The 20,474-nt window shown below is 31.9% G+C and overlaps 1 protein-coding gene across 1 annotated transcript; it reads left to right on the forward strand.

Annotated features, from left to right (window-relative positions):
• The first annotated feature begins 7,833 nt into the window (after nt 1-7,833).
• On the forward strand, nt 7,834-19,383 carry LOC145308487 (isoaspartyl peptidase/L-asparaginase-like). Its single transcript, XM_080150271.1, has 11 exons — nt 7,834-7,913; nt 8,431-8,559; nt 10,274-10,400; nt 14,688-14,758; nt 15,109-15,208; nt 15,491-15,522; nt 15,780-15,869; nt 16,203-16,267; nt 17,686-17,770; nt 18,125-18,212; nt 19,215-19,383. The coding sequence occupies exons 1-11, from the start codon at nt 7,853-7,855 to the stop codon at nt 19,327-19,329; spliced, it is 963 nt and encodes a 320-aa protein (XP_080006397.1). The 5' UTR covers nt 7,834-7,852; the 3' UTR covers nt 19,330-19,383.
• Nucleotides 19,384-20,474: the final 1,091 nt, after the last annotated feature.

Raw genomic sequence — 20,474 nt, forward strand, 5'->3', positions numbered from 1 at the left:
ACGCACAACCTGGGTTTAATTTTACCACAGAGTAATTAAACAAAGAATAATTTTTTGAATATTTCTATTAAGGAGGGTTGACTTCCCAAAACTATATAGGGCGAAGCCCCTAGAGGCTAGGGGCGAAGCCGCTAGTTCAAATATATAGTAGTATCTCATTCTTTAGAACATAAAAATACAATAATTAACTCACTAACCAATGAACCAATATGATTTTACTTTAAAGTGAAGCGTCTTATAGGTCCTGGTAAGTTTTATAACTAGTTTTGAGACACCCTGACATCCTCCCAAAAGAAATCGCCTATAGAAATTCTTTTTCATTATTTAATGAAATATTTAATTTAGTTAGGTATCTATTTTATGGAATCTTCAGTGCTTTACAATTACATCATAGATCCCCGGGATGGTTTTAGCCCTTATAAAGGCCCAAGCAAATAAAACATGATCAAACTATTAAATTTTTTGTTATCATGGTTAAGAACTGTTTTAACTGGTTGGACAGTAAAATTTTTTTTTTAAGAACATTCAATTTGGGACGGTAAATACCCCCCCCAAAATTTTTTTTTAAAGAACATTTATTTTGGGGGGGGTAATTACCCCCCCCAAAATGGTTTGGGGGGGGGTAAATACCCCCCCCCAAAATCGTTGGGGGTGCCTACGGCACCCCCAAGGAGGGGTAATTTTTTTTTGGGGGGGGGGGTATTGTTCACAAAATTTTGGGGGTGCCTACGGCACCCCCAAAATCGTTTGGGGGTGCCAAATGGCCCATTACCCCCCCCCTTGGACGCATATGGTCATGATTGTATATCAGGAGGTGTGGTTCGTATAATGAATCTTCTCAAAAAAAAACAGCAGTCTATCTTAAATCGCAGCTGTCGTTTCCTGACAGACTGATGGAGGTACGGACATACAAAGGGAATTGTAAAATAGCTTTGTTAAATAAAAAGAAACTCCCAGAATGACGACATTTTACCTATCATTTGATATTTTGGATTACGAGTTTAGCTTTTTGGTACAACATTGTTTTAAAAGCGGGGAGTGACTTTTTTACTTGACACCCACATTGCTTCCAAAGGATTTAGACACCTGTCAAGGGGGGGCTGAAAAGGTCTATAGTTGGGTGGAATGAATACACTCACTTTAATTTTGTCATGGGGTTCGAATACTCCCAAAAACACCTCCATTATGTACACATCTGATTGTAGATAACTCTTCGGTAATTTTATTTCATCAAATAATAGCCAATGTTTTAAATCATTCTTTATTTTTTTTATGCAGTTGTCATTTATATTGCTTGATAGTACATCATATATATACATATGTTTGAACAAGATCTTATGACTTTTTTTGTGTTTAAGATTACAATAAATAAATTACATAAACACATTTTTGAGCATGTGTAAGATAAAACTGATGTGAAATCAATTTTTTAAAAACAAGGGAAAAAATGTTCAAAAGAACATTGAAATAATATATATATCATCTAAGTTTTTTTGTCTAAAGATTTTAGTAAAGACTGAACTATTTTTGTTTTCTGTTTTTGTAAAGCTGGAAATAGGTCACAGGAGGTTTTTGGCTATTTTATTTTTAAAATTAAGTATTGGGAAGGTTTTAGGCTATATTATCCAAACTTGGCCACTAATATACATTATAATACGACGAGTTCAGTTCACAAATAATTTAGCAACTGCCCATTTTAAAAAGCTATGCTTTTCTTAAATAGTGTCGGTCCGTCCGTATTCCGTAACAGATAGTTCTCTTAACAACTCTATCATCGTTACCAGAAAGTCCATTTAAATAAAATTATTTTAAATTTTTTGGCAATATTTATCTTTAGTACATAAATCCTGTTCTTAAGATTTTTGGAATAATGATTCCTAGGACAACGTATAAATCTTAAAAACAAAGTATGACACGCGATTGCCGAGCCCTGTAGAAAACAATATCCTGCATTTTCGCAATATTGCAAAAAAATATACACAATTTTGTTTAGACTTATAGATTAAAATTTTGACACTTTACAAGATTTAATATTCGTTTGTCCTACCGGCTGAATTTAGAGCTTCGCTTTAATAGAAATACTTGTCTTGAAGAAGATAAATAGAAAAAGTACGATTTAATGTTCAAATGTTCTTGAAATATGTTTCAATGTTTGTGCGTGTTATGTCAGGGATCTAAAGGGATAAGACAATTTTCGATAAATTGATGTACATCCCCAGTAATGACACACAAAATTACTCCTTTAGTACAGTGAACTTAGTGGTTAAAACATTTGAACACTCAACTTAATGAACCAACCAATTAAATTTCAGTAAAAGTTTATAAAGTTTTATCATAACGAAATATTTATAAAATTAAAAAATATGATGGTCTAATTTGTCTGAAAGTTCTAACTTTGCATGAAAAATTTAAAACTAGTTGGGCGTTTTTTGACTCAAGGAATTTTCGAAATTCTTTAAATCAGAAAATAAAGAATTTATTTTCTAAATTGCAATATCTAAATTCCTGGCGCTATGAAAATAATACGACTTCTTTTAGTTTCCAGTCTTCTCGTATTTTCTTATTACACACATGTAGACAGGCTTCTTAATCTTATAATAGTTATTTATCACAACTTATTATAAACAGGTTTCCGTGGTTATAAAAATAAAAAATTGTAAGAAAAAAAACCATGCCTTTGGCAACTCAAGGTTAACAAAACTGGTTTTAATATGATTTTTAAAAATATTTGTAGAAAACTGGTTATAAAACAAATGGTTTTTCAGTGTTGCTGAGAACTGGTTTTAATCCTGCAGATATTAATACTTGTCGCCAAGGGTACATGGCAGATTTACCACTAGCAAAAATACAGTGATATTACAGTCATAAACACAGTGATTTGCTGTCATAAACACAGTTTTACTGTCAAATTCACACCTGCGTTTTTAGGGGGTATGACAAAAATACAGTTATTGCACTGGCATATTCACAGTTTTGCTGTCAATTATACACCTACATATTGACAAAAATACATCTATTAAATTTATAATTTGTCAATTATACACCTAAAGGGTGAGCAAAAAAAAATGCGTAGATTTTTAAAATTCAAATTGCGCGGCTTGTGTTAATAGTAAAAAAATGTTACGCATACCATTAGAACCGATAAGAAGTCTATTTTTTGGAAATATAAGAACGATTCCTCTGCTACGTATAGTTAGGGAGCTACGTGTTAAAATGTCCCAACTGACTTAAAACTTGACTTGCGAGTATCTATAATACAAAGTAGCTTGATGTCTGTCCGTCTGTCCGTCTGTCCGTCTGTCTGTCCCTTAAGATCTCGGTAACCACTGAACCGATTGGATTCTACTCTTCAGGGTATATTTCTATTGGTCCTGTGGTGGTTTTAAGCTATTTTCTTGGGGGGTGGGACACCCCCAACCCCCTTAAAAACAAAAAAATCCCCCCCCATTTTTTTTTTTTTTTTTTTTTTTTTTTTTGCTGAAGATTTCCTAGGTTCTTTAGGTTTTGTAGAAGATTTCCTAGGTTCTTTAGGTTTTGCAGAAGATTTCCTAGGTTCTTTAGGTTTTGTAGAAGATTTCCTAGGTTCTTTAGGTTTTGTAGAAAATTTCCTTGGTTCTTTAACGAATTTCGCCTTAATTTTTTTAATCACCTCTTGGGGCAAAGCCCCTAGAGGCTAGGGGCGAAGCCGCTAGTATTAGTAAATATTAGACAATAATTCTTGCAAAAAGATGTGCGTACATTTTTAAAATTCAAATTGCGCGGCTTGTGTTAATGGTAGAAAAATGTTACGCATACCGCTAGAATCGATATGAACTGTATTTTTTGGAGATATAAGAACAGTTCCTGTGCTACAAATAATCTAGGAGCTAGGTGGTAAAATGTTTCAAAATTTACTCGCAAGTCAAGTTTTAGGTCAGTTGGGACATTTTAACATGTAGCACCCTAACTATACATAGCAGAGGAATCGTTCTTATATTTCCAAAAATTAGACTTCTTATCGGTTCTAATGGTATGCGTAACATTTTTCTATTATTAACACAAGCCGCGCAATTTGAATTTTAAAAATCTACGCATTTTTTTTTGCTCACCCTTTACATATTGACAAATATACATCTATCAAATTTATACCTACTTATTTATCCATAATATTTAATACATCTAGGGGAAAAACTTGATCCAGGATATTGACCTTAGAAAATACTTGATAAGTATAGGTTCACTATCCAGCAAAATTGATAGTCATAAAAAATTTATAATACAGTGTGCAAGGGAAAATGCTGCTTCAGCTGGAATCTCAGATCAAGAGAGACAGCGCCATGTTCTGCAAAGTATCAGTGAAGATCCAAGCAGAGGTCGTGGTTGTGGACGTGGTGCCAGCTCTGTGAGGGGTAGAAAACCATGTCCTTCTTGAAATAAGGAATATTCCAGTTTCTATTTATCACAGCATATAATTACAATCTGTAAACCATTGCTGTATCTGTCCCCATACCTGAAACTGTACCTTAACCTGTACATAGTTCAATTCCGACGTCTACACCTGTACCTATATTACCAGTATATCCTGATGCTGTCATAGAAAAAGGAAGAAATGTCAAGATCTTCACAAAATTAAAATGTATGTTGTAAATAAAATTTATTCATAACTTTTATATGATTTTTATATTATCATGACAAAATAAATTATATATTTAATAAATGTGTTAAATAAAAACAAGATTTTTTTTATATTAGTGCAACACTACTCTATAATATCCAATATTTGACTGTTACCTTCTTACATTTATAGGTTTTAACAACTTGGTTTGTTACACAATATTTTCTATGTAGTATGCAAAAAAAAAAGGTTTTAACATGTTATTTTGTATAACCACCTCTTACCTTAATAAAATATCATGCTGTATGTGAGGGGTAAATATGATCAATATTTTTATATCAATAAGTTTTAGATAAAGTAAATCTTTAAATAATTAGTAATAGAATAATTTTATGCAAAAATATTTTTCTTATATATTTTTGCAAAGTTTATCCTATATTATGCAGTCTGGCTAAACTTGTGTGCAAGACAAAAGAGAGAGTGGGGGGGGGGGGGTAAGTAGAGTGGATTGAAGAGAGAACCAGGATCTTGCCATGAAAAGAATGCCACTACACAGTCTAGGCCTAACTTTTATAAAGATTAGACATGCCTAGCTCTAGGCCTAACATTCATAAAGATCAGACATGCCTAGCACTGTCTACATACTGCATAATTTAGACTAAACTTTTAAGTTTAAATATATTGCTGTATGTAATTGTTATATTCTTATATCAATACTTTTAAATAAATGCTGAAATTATCATACATTGAAGCTTAATCTTCCACAGACAGATAGGATCAAACAATAAAAACATTTAAAGACAGTCAGGGCCTAGCTTTTGAACTATAAACATTGTCTAAAAGAAGTTGCCTTAGTGAATAATAAATTATTAATTGAAAATAATAAATAAGGTCTTAGTCTTTCCATTGTGGATAGGATAATAAATAGTGAACATTAATACATAATTGCCATTGCCTTAATACTACAAGTATTAAGTAGATTGATTATTGCCTTAATACTACAAGTATTAAGTAGATTGAATATTGCCTTAATACTACAAGTATTAAGTAGATTGAATATTGCCTTAATATACAAGTATTAAGTAGATTGTTTATTGCCTTAATACTACAAGCATTAAGTAGATTGAATATTGCCTTAATACTACAAGTATTAAGTAGATTGAATATTGCCTTAATACCACAAGTATTAAGTAGATTGATTATTGCCTTAATACTACAAGTATTAAATAGATTGATTATTGCCTTAATACTAAAAGTATTAAGTAGATTGCTTATTGCCTTAACACTACAAGTATTAAGTAGATTGTTTATTGCCTTCTATTCAACATAAGAGTTGTTGATTATTACCTATTACTTATTGCTATATTTAGACTTACACATCATTGCCCCATAAGATTTTATTTAGTATTAGCTATAATTCAAAGCAACTCATTGCACACAGAGTTGCCCATGACTTCGGTTGTGTTGACTTACACTTTGAAAAAATAGAGTGTAAGGGGGGCTGGTCAGACGAAAAAAGCCCTTGTAGATATTAGAATTATAGATAGGCCCTATCTAGGGACCAACAAAACCCTCTAAGTTACCCACCTGCCATTTTAACCCTGCAAATAGGGGGAGGCAAATTATTGTGGGGTGGGGGTAGATTTTTTTTATTACAGGTTAAAATACTTTTATATGATTTTATATTATCATGATGAAATAAATTATAATATATAACATGGGGTAATGCTAAATGTGAGGGAATGAATAGATTATTATTAAAACAAAAGCAAGCTGTGAGATATGTCGCTAATGCAAAGTACAATGCTCATGTAGATCCATTACTTGAAAAGCTTGAGTTACTTAAACTTGAAGATATTAAGATAGTTAATATAGGTAGCTTTGTAAAAAGTTTCCTTGCAGGACAAATGCCAGACTCATTCAATAATATTTTTGAACCAATGTTATCAAACAGAGTAATGAAATTAAAAGTACCTTTACCTAAACATAAAGCCTTAGAAACTTTTCCCAATGTCTGCTTTGTTAAAACATGGAACAATCTAGACACTGCTATAAGGTGTGCTAAAACTAAAAATTCCACTAAAAATCTCATTAAAAAGAAATCATTAGATAAGTACAAGAGTTTTAACTGTAATAAGCAAAAATGTTTTGTCTGTAAAAATAATTAAAATCTGCCTAAATCTGTTGTAAAATTTTTAACAACTCTCTAACCCCATTGTATCATAGTGTAAATACCATTGCTAATACCATACTATTTATTTATTTATTTGTTCTGTTTAAACCTATTTATATGTTATATGTATATATCCAATATGACTATCTTATTAAAATTCGATGTAGCTAGAAACCTTATAAAATCTTTTTGAATATGTTTGTCATGAACTGGTATTTTCAGCTTATGCAATGGCCAACCCAGGTTATGAAAGTACCAAACTATGCATAAAAATATGTGAATATGTGTAATAATTTTATTATTATTATTTTGTATGCTTATGTTGAAATACATATCTATCTATCTATATATTTAATAAATGTGTTAAAAAAAATAAGATTTTTTTTATATTAGTGCAACACTACTCTATGATATCCAATATTTCTCTGTTACCTTCTCTTGAAAAGTTTAGAATTTTTGTTGTGTAGATTGATTTAACTATTATTAATAGTTATAAGTTTTAATAACTTGGTCAAAATATTTATAATTAATATTAATTTAAAAGTAGGTGTATTTTTGTCATCAAAACTGTGAATTTGACAGCATACTTGAATTTCATGGGTGTGAACTTGACAGTAAAACTGTGTTTATGACAGCAGAAAGATGTAATTTTGACAGTGGATAAAAAAATATTGCCAAAACTACAGCTAAAAACGAAATTGACAAAAACACACCCAATTTTTGTCAAAAACACAGTGGCTGTATTTTTGCTAGTGGTAAAAGTGGCAGCACCCCGTCGCCAAAGGTGTCATTAAGATTTAACTAAAATTATTTAACTACAATTAGAACTAAACTACCTTTATAAACAAAAAAAATATTACTAGGTTTTTTAATATATCTAAAATGCCATTCTAGTTAAATGAGTTGCATTAAATTGTATGACTAAAAATTATAAACATCAATTATGTGATAAAACAATTCTTCGCTTTCCATTTAGTTGATTTCCATTACAATTTGTAATACCTAAGAACTTTGTTGTTAATACAGCAAAAAAATAAGCAAATTTACTGCTCCCATTAACAACATGTTATTTCTAAAAGATAAAAATGGAGAAATGTGTCTTGATAGTTCATGGAGGTGCCTGGGCTATACCTGACAACAGAATAGGTAATCAACCAGAGAGGGGACAATTGGCTGTTTATTGCACTAGTCCCCAAAGTTTTATTATAACAATTACTTATTCGTTATAATAAATGTTTGGGGACTTATCCTGAATTTTGATTGGTTGGTTCATTAGACAAATGTTTTAACCACTAATTTTAATCTACAAAAGGAGTAATATTTTGTGTGTCGTTGGGGACACATCTTTGGGGGTGTACATAAATTTATCATCCATTGTCTTATCCCTTTAGATCCCTGGTAAACATCCCTATTTACCATTTTTATGTATCGAGGTTTTGTGATCTTTTATTTTTCTACATAATATTTTCTTTTAAAACGATCATAAGCAAATTGTTGTTTTCTATGTATCATGGAGAATATCTCGTTTCTACAATTTTATAGTAAACAATAATTTCAAAAAAATATGAAAATTAGAGGATTTATACGTATTCTTTAGTTGCTTTATATACTTTTCTTTTACAACAGAAAAATTTTCACTTTTAAACTGCAAACATATTTATAGATGGCAGCTTAGAAGGTGTAGAGATAGCTGCAAGAGAAGGTTGGAAACAGCTGATGCAAGGTGCCTCAGCTGTCACGGCTGTTCAAACTGCTGTTAACTCCCTTGAAGATAACCCTGTTTTTGATGCAGGTAATCCTTGAAAAATATTTAAATTCTTGCTTTGTTTAAAAAGAAGTTGTATCAACTTTTTTGCTTTTTATTTAAGATAGCTAGCCGGTCCTTTCAGTAAGTAGTAGATGTAAAATTTTTCATAGAATTCAGATATGCAATCGGTTTTTTTGTAGACCTCTTATTTTTTAAGTAATTTAAGTTTTTTAAAAAAATAATTAAGTCGGTTTTAAGGTACTAAAACGCAACAAAATAAAAGAAGAAAATAGCCAGTATAAACAAAAATAGTAAGATCTTTAATTTGACACCTTACTTTTAAAATTCTGTTGAGTAATTGTTGAAAAAATCTATTTTTTTAACCTCGGTTTAATCAAAACATTAAACCTAAATATTTTCTCATACAGACATAAAAAATATGGGTTCATATATACCATTAGAATGAGAAAAATAATATGAATCCATTGTAAGCAAAATTGAAAAAGTTTAAAAAAATTGTAATAAAAAATAGAAAAAATAAAAAAGTTATTTAAAGAATTGTAACTACTAAACTAGCCAATCACAAATCGCAAAAATTGACGAATCGGGAAGCTTAATCTATAAAATTAACCTATAGAATTGCCAGAAAAAAAGGAGAACGTTCATACAATATATACAATAGATACTACAATAAATATAGTGATATTAAAGAACATGTAAAGAATGAAAAATTATGAACAAATATGCATCAGTCTGTTTATAAACTTCAAAACAATGCAGTTAAAAATACATTATTGTTTCTTGTGTTTAAAAAATATCTGCTACATTGCATTGTCTTTTGTTTAGGTTTTTTTCAGGTTTGGTTCAAGCTAACCCTTTAAAGCCGAAAATTATGATTCTTAAAATAAACTTATTTTTTTTATTATAGTTTTATAAAACTTTTTCAATTTTGCTTAGAATAGATTCGTAATATTTTTCTGATTCTAAAGGTATATATGAACCCATGTTTTTTATGTCTGTTTGAGAAAATATTTAGGTCTAAAGTTTTTATTAAACCGAGGTTAAAAAAATAGATTTTTTCAATAATTACTCAACAGAATTTTAAAAGTAAGGTGTCAAATTAAAGATCTTACTATTTTTGTTCATACTGGCCATTTTCTTCTTTTATTTTGTTGCGTTTTAGTACCTTAAAACCGACTTAATTATTTTTTTAAAAAACTTAAATTACTTAAAAAATAAGAGGTCTACAAAAAAACCGATTGCATATCTGAATTCTATGAAAAATTTTACATCTACTACTTACTAAAAGAACCGGCTAGCTATCTTAAATAAAAAGCAAAAAAGTTGATACAACTTCTTTACAATCTTGTCAATAACTTAATGTTTGTTTGATAGAAGCTATATCAAATTTACTTTAATATCAAATTTTTTGATGGCTTGAAACCGATCAATATTCGCTAGATTAGAACAGTTTCTCAGTAATACTGAAAATAATGTATTGATTCGTATTACAGAAAATTTTCCACGAATTCTAAAATAAAAAAAAGAAAATTTATATTAAATTTGTCCTTCAGGACTCCCAAAACTGTTTTTCATCTTATAGTTTTTCATTTTAATAACCCCGGAAAGCTGTTTATAATACATTGCGGTAAATAACTATTCCTATAATTCATTAAAAAAATTCTGTTTTTGTTTGAATTTAATGTTTTTGTAAAGTTTTATATATTTTCTATTGAATTTATAGATAAATTGATTTTAGGATATGGATCTGTGTTGACAGATTCTGGAGAGGTAGAGATGGATGCTCTCATAATGGATGGTAAGGCTATGCGCAGTGGAGCTGTGGGTGCAGTCAGCTGTGTCAAGAATCCAGTAGATCTGGCTAGGTATTATTTATTTTCTGATTGATTCTATGACATATTTCCTCAAAGAGCCTAGTTGAGAACATACAAATACTTTTTTTAAATAAAAATAAAGTAGCTTTTTGAAAAGTACTATAGGTAAGGCTAGGCCAGGTTATATTGGGTACTGGGTAGATCCACAGGTATTAGAAAATAGGAAAAAACTGCCCTATCTTAAAGACTTAATAATAATAAAGGGGCCAGTATTCGATAGACACTCGAGAAATAACCAATGCTTTAAATGGTTTAAATGGAAAGAAAACAAAGTCATTCCTAATTAGGACAGAAGTCACTGGAAATTGATCTAAGGAAGGCTACTTATGTCCTTCATCTAACAAAATCTAACTTAACCCATTAGTGCCGAACCGGGTTTTAAAACCCGGTGCCAGAAAATGTAAAAAAACCGGTTTTCGGCTTCATAATTGCATCATTCTCAGTATGAATCCCCCCTCTACTACCCTTGCTTTTATTTCCCCCTGGAGCAGATAGTTTTGCTTACTTTCGTTTGCCGGTATAGATCAACAAAGTTTGAAAATCATGAAAATTCAAAATACCCCATCTAACTTTTTTGTTTTTATAGTAAAGTCGCTGATTTTTTTCGTTAAATCTAAAGTTTATTGACAAGTACATCTATTTGTGAATTCGTTTTATTTAAATTATTATTTTTTATATGATTTTTTTATCGTTTTTTTACGCCCTATATAGGCCCGGCTCGGCATTTCCATTTTGAGTCTGAAATTTTTATTACCCGGTTTCACTAATAGATCTTTTTTGACAACAACAACAAAACAGGGTTTTTTTACCCGAAATCGCCGGCTAAACACGAAATTTGAAATAAATCGCATCGTATTATACTTGTAGCTCTTTAGATTACATGAGGTTGTGTAGTTTTCAATTACGGATCGTATCAAAGTTCTAAAAAGTGTTCATCTCACTTTTGGCGTTCAAAAATTACATTTTTTGATTTTTGGTCAAAATAACCGGGTTTATACAGGTCAACCGGGTTTTAAAACTGGGGGAAAGCACCAAAAACGGGTGTTAATGCCTGGTTGGTATTTATGGCCAAGCCGAACCGGGTTTTTTTGCAACTTTCCTGTGCACGACACTAGAGCAAAACAAAAAAATACGAATTCCGTTTTAACCATTATAAAGCTTCCCTGAAACTTACAGCTCGATCGGCCCATAAAAGTGGCGCTCGGCACTAATGGGTTAAGGGAGGTGACTTATGTCCTTTGTCTGACAAATTCTTACATTAGGAAGGCTGCTTATGTCCTTCATCTTGCAAAACATAGCAAATTATTGGAAAACTTAGCTTTTCTGTCCTTCACATAGCAAATTCTTACAAAACATAACAAATTCTTGCAAAACATAGCAAATTCTTGCAAAACATAGCAAATTCTTACAAAACATAGCAAATTCTTGCAAAACATAGCAAATTCTTGGAAAACTTAGCTTTTCTGTCCTTCACATAGCAAATTCTTGCAAAACATAGCAAATTCTTGCAAAACATAGCAAATTCTTGGAAAACTTAGCTTTTCTGTCCTTCACATAGCTAATTCTTGCAAAACATAGCAAATTCTTACAAAACATAGCAAATTCTTGCAAAACATAGCAAATTCTTGCAAAACTTAGCTTTTCTGTCCTTCACATAGCTAACTCTTGCAAAACATAGCAAATTCTTACAAAACATAGCAAATTCTTGCAAAACATAGCAAATTCTTGCAAAACATAGCAAATTCTTGCAAAACATAGCAAATTCTTGCAAAACATAGCAAATTCTTGGAAAACTTAGCTTTTCTGTCCTTCACATAGCAAATTCTTGCAAAACATAGCAAATTCTTGCAAAACATAGCAAATTCTTGGAAAACTTAGCTTTTCTGTCCTTCACATAGCTAATTCTTGCAAAACATAGCAAATTCTTACAAAACATAGCAAATTCTTGCAAAACATAGCAAATTCTTGCAAAACTTAGCTTTTCTGTCCTTCACATAGCTAACTCTTGCAAAACATAGCAAATTCTTACAAAACATAGCAAATTCTTGCAAAACATAGCAAATTCTTGCAAAACATAGCAAATTCTTGCAAAACATAGCAAATTCTTGCAAAACATAGCAAATTCTTGCAAAACATACCAAATTCTTGGAAAACTTAGCTTTTCTGTCCTTCACATAGCAAACTCTTGCAAAACATAGCAAATTCTTGCAAAACATAGCAAATTCTTGCAAAACATAGCAAATTCTTGGAAAACTTAGCTTTTCTGTCCTTCACATAGCAAATTCTTGCAAAACATAGCAAATTCTTGCAAAACATAGCAAATTCTTGGAAAACTTAGCTTTTCTGTCCTTCACATAGCTAATTCTTACAAAACATAGCAAATTCTTGCAAAACATACCAAATTCTTACAAAACATAGCAAATTCTTGCAAAACATAGAAAATTCTTGGAAAACTTAGCTTTTCTGTCCTTCACATAGCTAATTCTTGCAAAACATAGCAAATTCTTACAAAACATAGCAAATACTTGCAAAACATAGCAAATTCTTACAAAACATAGCAAATTCTTGCAAAACATAGCAAATTCTTGCAAAACATAGCAAATTCTTGCAAAACTTAGCTTTTCTGTCCTTCACATAGCTAATTCTTGCAAAACATAGCAAATTCTTACAAAACATAGCAAATTCTTGCAAAACATAGCAAATTCTTACAAAACATAGCAAATTCTTGCAAAACATACCAAATTCTTGCAAAACTTAGCTTTTCTGCCCTTCACATAGCTAATTCTTGCAAAACATAGCAAATTCTTGGAAAACTTAGCTTTTCTGTCCTTCACATAGCTAATTCTTGCAAAACAAAAGAATTTGCTATGTGAAGGAAAGAAAAGCTAAGTTTTCCAAGAATTTGCTATGTTTTGCAAGAATTTGCTATGTTTTGCAAGAATTTGCAAGAATTAGCTATGTGAAGGACAGAAAAGCTAAGTTTTCCAAGAATTTGCTATGTTTTGCAAGAATTTGCTATGTTTTGCAAGAATTTGCTATGTTTTGCAAGAATTTGCTATGTTTTGCAAGAATTAGCTATGTGAAGGACAGAAAAGCTATGTTTTGCAAGAATTTGATATGTTTTGTAAGAATTTGCTATGTTTTGCAAGAATTTGCTATGTTTTGTAAGAATTTGCTATGTTTTGCAAGAATTTGCTATGTTTTGTAAGAATTTGCTATGTTTTGCAAGAATTAGCTAAGTTTTCCAAGAATTTGCTATGCTTTGCAAGAATTTGCTATGTTTTGCAAGAGTTTGCTATGTGAAGGACAGAAAAGCTAAGTTTTCCAAGAATTTGCTATGTTTTGCAAGAATTTGATATGTTTTGCAAGAATTTGCTATGTTTTGCAAGAATTTGCTATGTTTTGCAAGAATTTGCTATGTTTTGCAAGCATTTGCTATGTTTTGCAAGAATTTGTTATGTTTTGCAAGAATTTGCTATGTTTTGCAAGAATTTGCTATGTTTTGCAAGAATTTGCTATGTTTTGCAAGAATTTGCTATGTGAAGGACAGAAAAGCTAAGTTTTCCAAGAATTTGCTATGTTTTGCAAGAATTTGCTATGTTTTGCAAGAATTTGCTATGTGAAGGACAGAAAAGCTAATTTTTCCAAGAATTTGCTATGTTTTGTAAGAATTTGCTATGTTTTGCAAGAATTTGCTATGTTTTGTAAGAATTTGCTATGTTTTCCAAGAATTTGCTATGTTTTGTAAGAATTTGCTATGTTTTGCAAGAATTTGCTATGTTTTGTAAGAATTTGCTATGTTTTGCAAGAATTTGCTATGTTTTGTAAGAATTTGCTATGTTTTGCAAGATTTTGCTATGTTTTGTAAGAATTTGCTATGTTTTGCAAGAATTAGCTATGTGAAGGACAGAAAAGCTAAGTTTTCCAATATTTTGCTATGTGATGGACCAAAAACCAATTTTATGCAAGATTTTGCTATGTGAAGGATCAAAAAGATAAGTTTTGTGAGGTGAAGGAAGGCTACTTATGTCCTTAATCTTGCAAAATCTTTGTTAAGGGAGGCAAGGTATGCCCTTCATCTAACAAATTCTCACTTAAGGAAGGCTACTTATGTCCTTCCTAAGAAGGTGACTTCTGTCCTAATTTAGGAATGACTTTGTTTTCTTTCCATGATCCAAATTTTTAATTTATAATCATCTATGACAATGGATGAAAAAATGTATGCAAAAACAACTTTAAGAGTAGCTTTTTTACTAAATAGATGATATTTTTTACCAGGCATGTGATGGAAAACACAGATCACACTTTGTTGGTTGGGAAAGGAGCAGAGAGGCAAGCCATTCTAGCAGGTTAGTGTTTTGTTTTATTGGTAAAATTTAATTTGGAAAAGAACAGCGTGGTTTCTTGCAGAGATCTAAAGGGACAAGACAATAACTGATTAAATGTTGTACATCCCCAGTGATGACACACAAAATTACTCCTTGTGTAGATTAAAATCAGTGGTTGAAACGTTTGTACACTTAACTTAATAAACCAACCAATCAAAATTCAGTAAAAGTCACAAAAGATGTTAAGCCAACGAACAAGAAAACATTATTGTTAAACCTCGGGGACTAATGTAATAAACAGCCCATTTTCCCCTCTCTCTCTGTGTTGCTTGGTTGTTAAATTATTGATTATTACTTACTTTGTAATTTAGGGTTGGAAATTGTAGAGCCAGAGAGCCTAGTAACCCCAGAGGGTAGAGAAGAATGGGAAACCTACAAACAATATAAATCTGCTGTTAGTTCATTATTCAGGTCACAAGAATATGGGACAGCGGAAAGTGTCGACATGTGTGACATCAAAAAAGGGAAGGATGAGAAGTGGAGAAGAAAACCCCTAAAAAAGAAATGGATAATAGACGTATTTTTATGACATCACACATGACACTTTCGCTGTCTCCAAAAATATGAAAGATCTGAATTTATTTCTAATGCTTTCGACATCAGAATTAATTACTTTTGAACTATATAAAAATAACGAAAAGGAAAAAATTAACTAATACTTTATAATTTTTTTGTCAATATTTTTTTATTTAGTGGTAGAGACAAAGAAAAAGCAAAGGAACCAGGTACTCTACCAATTAAAATTCACTCAAATGCCATGCCGAGCACTAAACCCCCTCCCAATTATTTTTAAATAAGTAAATATTTCTGTAGGGGGTAGTTTAAAGCAAGGGGTGGGGTCAGGGCTTTTTAGACACTTTGAGAGAATGCACTTAATTTTATTCTTTAATTCCTCCCTTTAAAAAGAAATAGAAAAATAACTTAAATTTTCATAAATTAATTAACAGATAAATATGCTTTTAATAATACAATTTTATTTAAGAGCCTGGTATTGGTCATGATACTGTTGGTTGTGTTGCCTTAGATGCTAAAGGAAATATTGCTTGTGCTACTTCTACTGGAGGAATTACAGGTCAGGCAAACATATAAAAACATAGGTAAGATTTTTAAAAAAAACTAAAAATATTTGCTTTAAAAATTTAAAAATCTAAATAAGATATTAACAAATGATTTACAAAATATTGACAATAAATGTAATTATAATAAAATAATTAATAACCATAGAAACATTTTTTAAAGACTAAGAAAGGAAGATTAAAATAAAATAATTTATTCTTTTAAAAAGAGATTTGACTTAAATTTATTTTGCGGTAAAATTTCCTTAAATGAAAAATATTATCCTTCTCCATAACAAAAGTATAAAATCCAATTCTTAATTAATTCAAATATCTAAAAACGTTACCAGGAAAGATGCCAGGAAGAGTTGGGGATACACCTCTGGTAGGAGCTGGTGGCTATGCTGATAATCAGGTAAGATGCCAGGTAGAGTTGGGGATACACCTCTGGTAGGAGCTGGTGGCTATGCTGATAATCAGGATAGATGCCAGGTAGAGTTGAGGATACACCTCTGGTAGGAGCTGGTGGCTATGCTGATAATCAGGTAAGATGCCAGGTAGAGTTGAGGATACACCTCTGGTAGGAGCTGGTGGCTATGCTGATAATCAGGTAAGATGTCAGAAAGAGTTGGTGATACACCTCTGGTAGGAGCTGGTGGCTATGCTGATAATCAGGTAAGATGTCAGGTAGAGTTGTGGATACACCTCTGGTAGGTGCTGGTGGCTATGCTGATAATCAGAAAATATGCCAGGTAAATTTGAGAATACACTACTGAATGCTATGGTATACAATCTGATAAACAACAGGGCCAATAGCCTTACAATTTATAGTTTCATATCAACTCTAATAAGTTAGAAGAGATATATCTTCGAGAAAAATACACCTTATCTTAACCCCTTACAGTCGGGCCTCTTGCTGTACCTTAATCTGTCGGGGGGGGGGGGGGGGGGGTCGTTCAAGGCCCCCCCTCCCTATTATCTCAGTTCCTATTAGAGCTAGAGGGCTAAAAAAATTTGTGCAAGTCCCCTGTGTTATGATGAATTTTTTACCTTAAGTAAGTCAAAGTCAATTTTCGCTTCCTTCACCCTTTTATTTAACAACCTTTGTTTTTAGGTCCTTTTTTACTTAAAAATTTCTAACGGCTGTAATTTTTTTATTTTTGAAGCTAGAAGAAAATTTTTTTGCAGAAAATGTTTATTTTTATGTAAATTTTATGTTTGAAATATCAAAACATAAATTTCAGCGGCCGCAGCTGTACTTGGCAGCTGCCAGCCGCCGCAGTCGGCGGTCGGCGGAAAATCGGCGGCGGATCTTTATGAAATTTTAATACATTATGTAGACATGTAAGAAAAGCTTGAGTTTAAAATTTGAAGTCTCTAAGTCAAAAATTGCGGCCACAGGAGCCTTTTAAAGATTTCTGGAGACCTGGAGGATCAGGACCTGCAGGATAATACCTGGAACCTGAAATTGACTTGAACACCTGTATTTAATATGAGGATGTACTACTAGAGGATATTTTAGTATTTTGGTAAGATAAAATGCTTTGTTTAAGTCAAAAAAATATTTTTTATCTTTACCTGGATGACCCTGCCAGGTTTGCTGGCATCCTGTGCCCGCCAGGATGGAGATATTCAAAAAATTCCAACTCTCAGTTATGTGTCATACCTAAACTTAAAAAGTCAAGCAGTTTTATCTTTCACACACAGAAAATGAGATAGAAAAAAACGGATCCCTCCCGACCGTTAAGGGTTAATAAACGCAAAAAAATGTTTTAGCCCCTAGAAGCTAGATGCCAAGCCTCTATTGTTCTTTACTGTATGAAAAATTTCCAGGTTGGAGGTGTTTCAACAACAGGACATGGAGAATCCATAACTAAAGCTTGTCTTGCTTACACAGCTGTTATCAACATGGAACAAGGTAATTTTTGTATCATTTTTTGAAGCGTTAGAAATGTCATGTGTAACGTCATAAAAATACATCTAAACCCATCTCTTTTTTAGGGCATTCCTTTCCCACTTCTCCTTTCATTAATCATTTTAGACATAATTTTATGACGTCACACATGACACTCTCCTGCACTTTTGATGTTTTCCTTAATTTCATTAAAATAGTAATTGTGGCTTTGTTTTGCTCCCAGCTTCTGGAAATATGTTTTATTGGAGGCTTCGCCCTAAGAGATTGTTATTGTTAACCCCTTCCCACCTATTTTTGTTTCAAACAATACAATTTAGTACATCTATTATTGTCATATTTGGATAAACATACCTGTAGGTATGTCACCTTCTGATGCTGGGAAGAAAGCCCTGGAAGGAATGATGTCCAAAGTAGGCGGAGCTGGTGGTCTTATCATTATTAATAAGTAAGTTTTAAATTTTAAACTTGATTCATTTTAAAAACATACAAATAATACGAGTTGAAATTCATGTATAAATTAATTAGCGGATTCGCCGACAGCCTCTTAACACCCTCTGAGGTAATGGAAAGTCCCCCTCCACTTTACAATTTTTGAAAGCTATAAAGATACTTTAAAAAAATATTCTTTGTAAAATTACTCTTTGGTAAAATTAAATCCAGATTCTTCGCAGTACACTCAAAATTTAATCTAGGTTGTTTGCAGTTTACAGAAAAATTTTAACTCATAAAAAAAATTTAGGGAGGTAAATCCACCGCAGGACCAGTAGGTATATTCCCTAAAAGGATAGCCCAATTTGTTCAGCAGTTACTGAGAATTTACAAAAAATATTAATACATTTATTTGGGGTGGTTTTTTATATTTTTTTTTTTGGGGGGGGGGGGGGTTGGCCCACCTAAAACCACTACAGGACCAGTAGGTATATTCCCTAAAGAGTAGAATCCAATTGGTTCAGTGGTTAGCGAGATCTTAAGTTTCAGATAGACGGAAGGACGGAAGGATCAACGTACAGACATCATACTTTGTCTTATAGATATCAAAATAACAAAAAGCTACATTTTAGATATACTAGCGGCTTCGCCCCTAGCACCTAGGGGCTTTGCCCCAAGAGGTGATCAAAAAAAATTTGGCGAAATTCGTAAAAGGACCAAGAAAATCCTCAGCAAAAAAAAAATGGGGGGGGGGGATTTTTTTGTTTTTGCTGAGGATTTTCTTGGTCCTTTTACGAATTTCGCCAAATTTTTTTCCACCCCATAAGAAAATAGCCTAAAACCACCACAGGACCAGTAGGTATATTCCCTGAAGAGTAGAATCCGATCGGTTCAGTGGTTACCGATATCTTAAGGGACGGACAGACATCATTCTACTTTGTATTATAGATAACAAAAGAATATGTTCAAATTTCTACAATATATTGAACAATAAATATAACATATTTTGCTTATTAAGATCTGGTGAATGGACGGCTGAATTTAGTACAGAAAGAATGGCTTGGGCAGCCATAAAGGAAAACACTTTATATTCTGGAATTCATCCTGGTCAAATTAAGGAAAATAATTTGTAATATGTATGTAATTATGTTATTTGCATTTGTTGAAAAATAAAGATTATATTGATATTTTGTATATTTTGTATGTATTTTTTTTTTTAAGTGAAGGACGTCTTCAGTTTATGTGCATCAGATTTTGATTTAAATGATAGCTGTAGTGGCAGAATGTATAAAACAAATTGCAAATATTTGAAAATTATATTCCTTTCTGTAAATTTTCAATATTTGAGAGCAATCCTTATACTAAAGTAACAGGATGTCTATGTGTTTGTCTGTGTGTTTGTACCGAAGGATCTCGCTAACCGCTGAACCGAGCGCGTTCTCCTTAACAGGGTAGCTTCTCATAGGTCCCGGGAAGGTTTATAACTTTTTTGGGGGAGGGTACCACCAATCTCCCAAGAGAAATCGCCCTAAAAAAATTACCCCTCCCAAAATAGAGACTTGAACGAAACTTAAACCAATTATTTCTCTAATTAGATATTTTCAATAAAAAAAAAATCAAAGTGCCACTAGAAGCCTTGCAAAGAAGAAAAAGGTGAAAAATCAACCAAACTAATAATGTTTTAAATTGGTTTAATTTTGACTTTATATTGTCTGCAAGTGTTAGGGTTAATTATTCTTATTATATTTTGTCAGTTAGAAGAGTTATTATTTGGCAGCATTCTGTATGTGCTAGTACCCATTATTCTTAGAAGAAGCCAAGTTGTGTTGGGTGTAGTACCCAAAGTACAAGACAACAAATTGTCTCATCACTATATTCCTGAAAATGTTTGAATGTACCTTCAACATAGCAACAAAAATCCCACCCAGGGATCCAAAGGGATAAGACAATGCCAGATGAATTGTTGTACATCCCCAATGATGATACACAAAATTACCCCTTCCTAAGATTACAATTTGTCTTTGTAACTCTTGGACGCTTAACTCAACAAACCAACCAACCAAAATTCAATAAAAGTTCCCAAAGTTGTTAAGTTAACGAATCCGAAAACGATTTTCTAGAATTTTGGGGACAAGTGTAATAAACAGCCCAATGTCCTCTCCCTCCCTCCCTGAATCGCACCATAGTTGCGCATCATTGTAATTTATGACAAAAAAAATATAATTTAATTATTCCTGTTTTGACAATAACAAAAATAATAAGATTGTATGTTACATAG

This window comes from Acartia tonsa, chromosome 2 (genome assembly GCF_053477335.1).
Source record: "Acartia tonsa isolate MP-2025a chromosome 2, ASM5347733v1, whole genome shotgun sequence".
Classification (NCBI taxonomy): Eukaryota; Metazoa; Arthropoda; class Copepoda; order Calanoida; family Acartiidae; genus Acartia; species Acartia tonsa.

Bases quoted from the DNA above. Each gene is read 5' to 3' on its own strand.
- LOC145308487 (XM_080150271.1), top strand. From the start codon at position 7,853: ATGGAGAAATGTGTCTTGATAGTTCATGGAGGTGCCTGGGCTATACCT. The intron at 14,759-15,108 runs GTTAGTGTTTTG...TTTGTAATTTAG, and splicing joins GAGGCAAGCCATTCTAGCAG to GGTTGGAAATTGTAGAGCCA. The intron at 15,870-16,202 runs GTCAGGCAAACA...AAACGTTACCAG, and splicing joins TTCTACTGGAGGAATTACAG to GAAAGATGCCAGGAAGAGTT.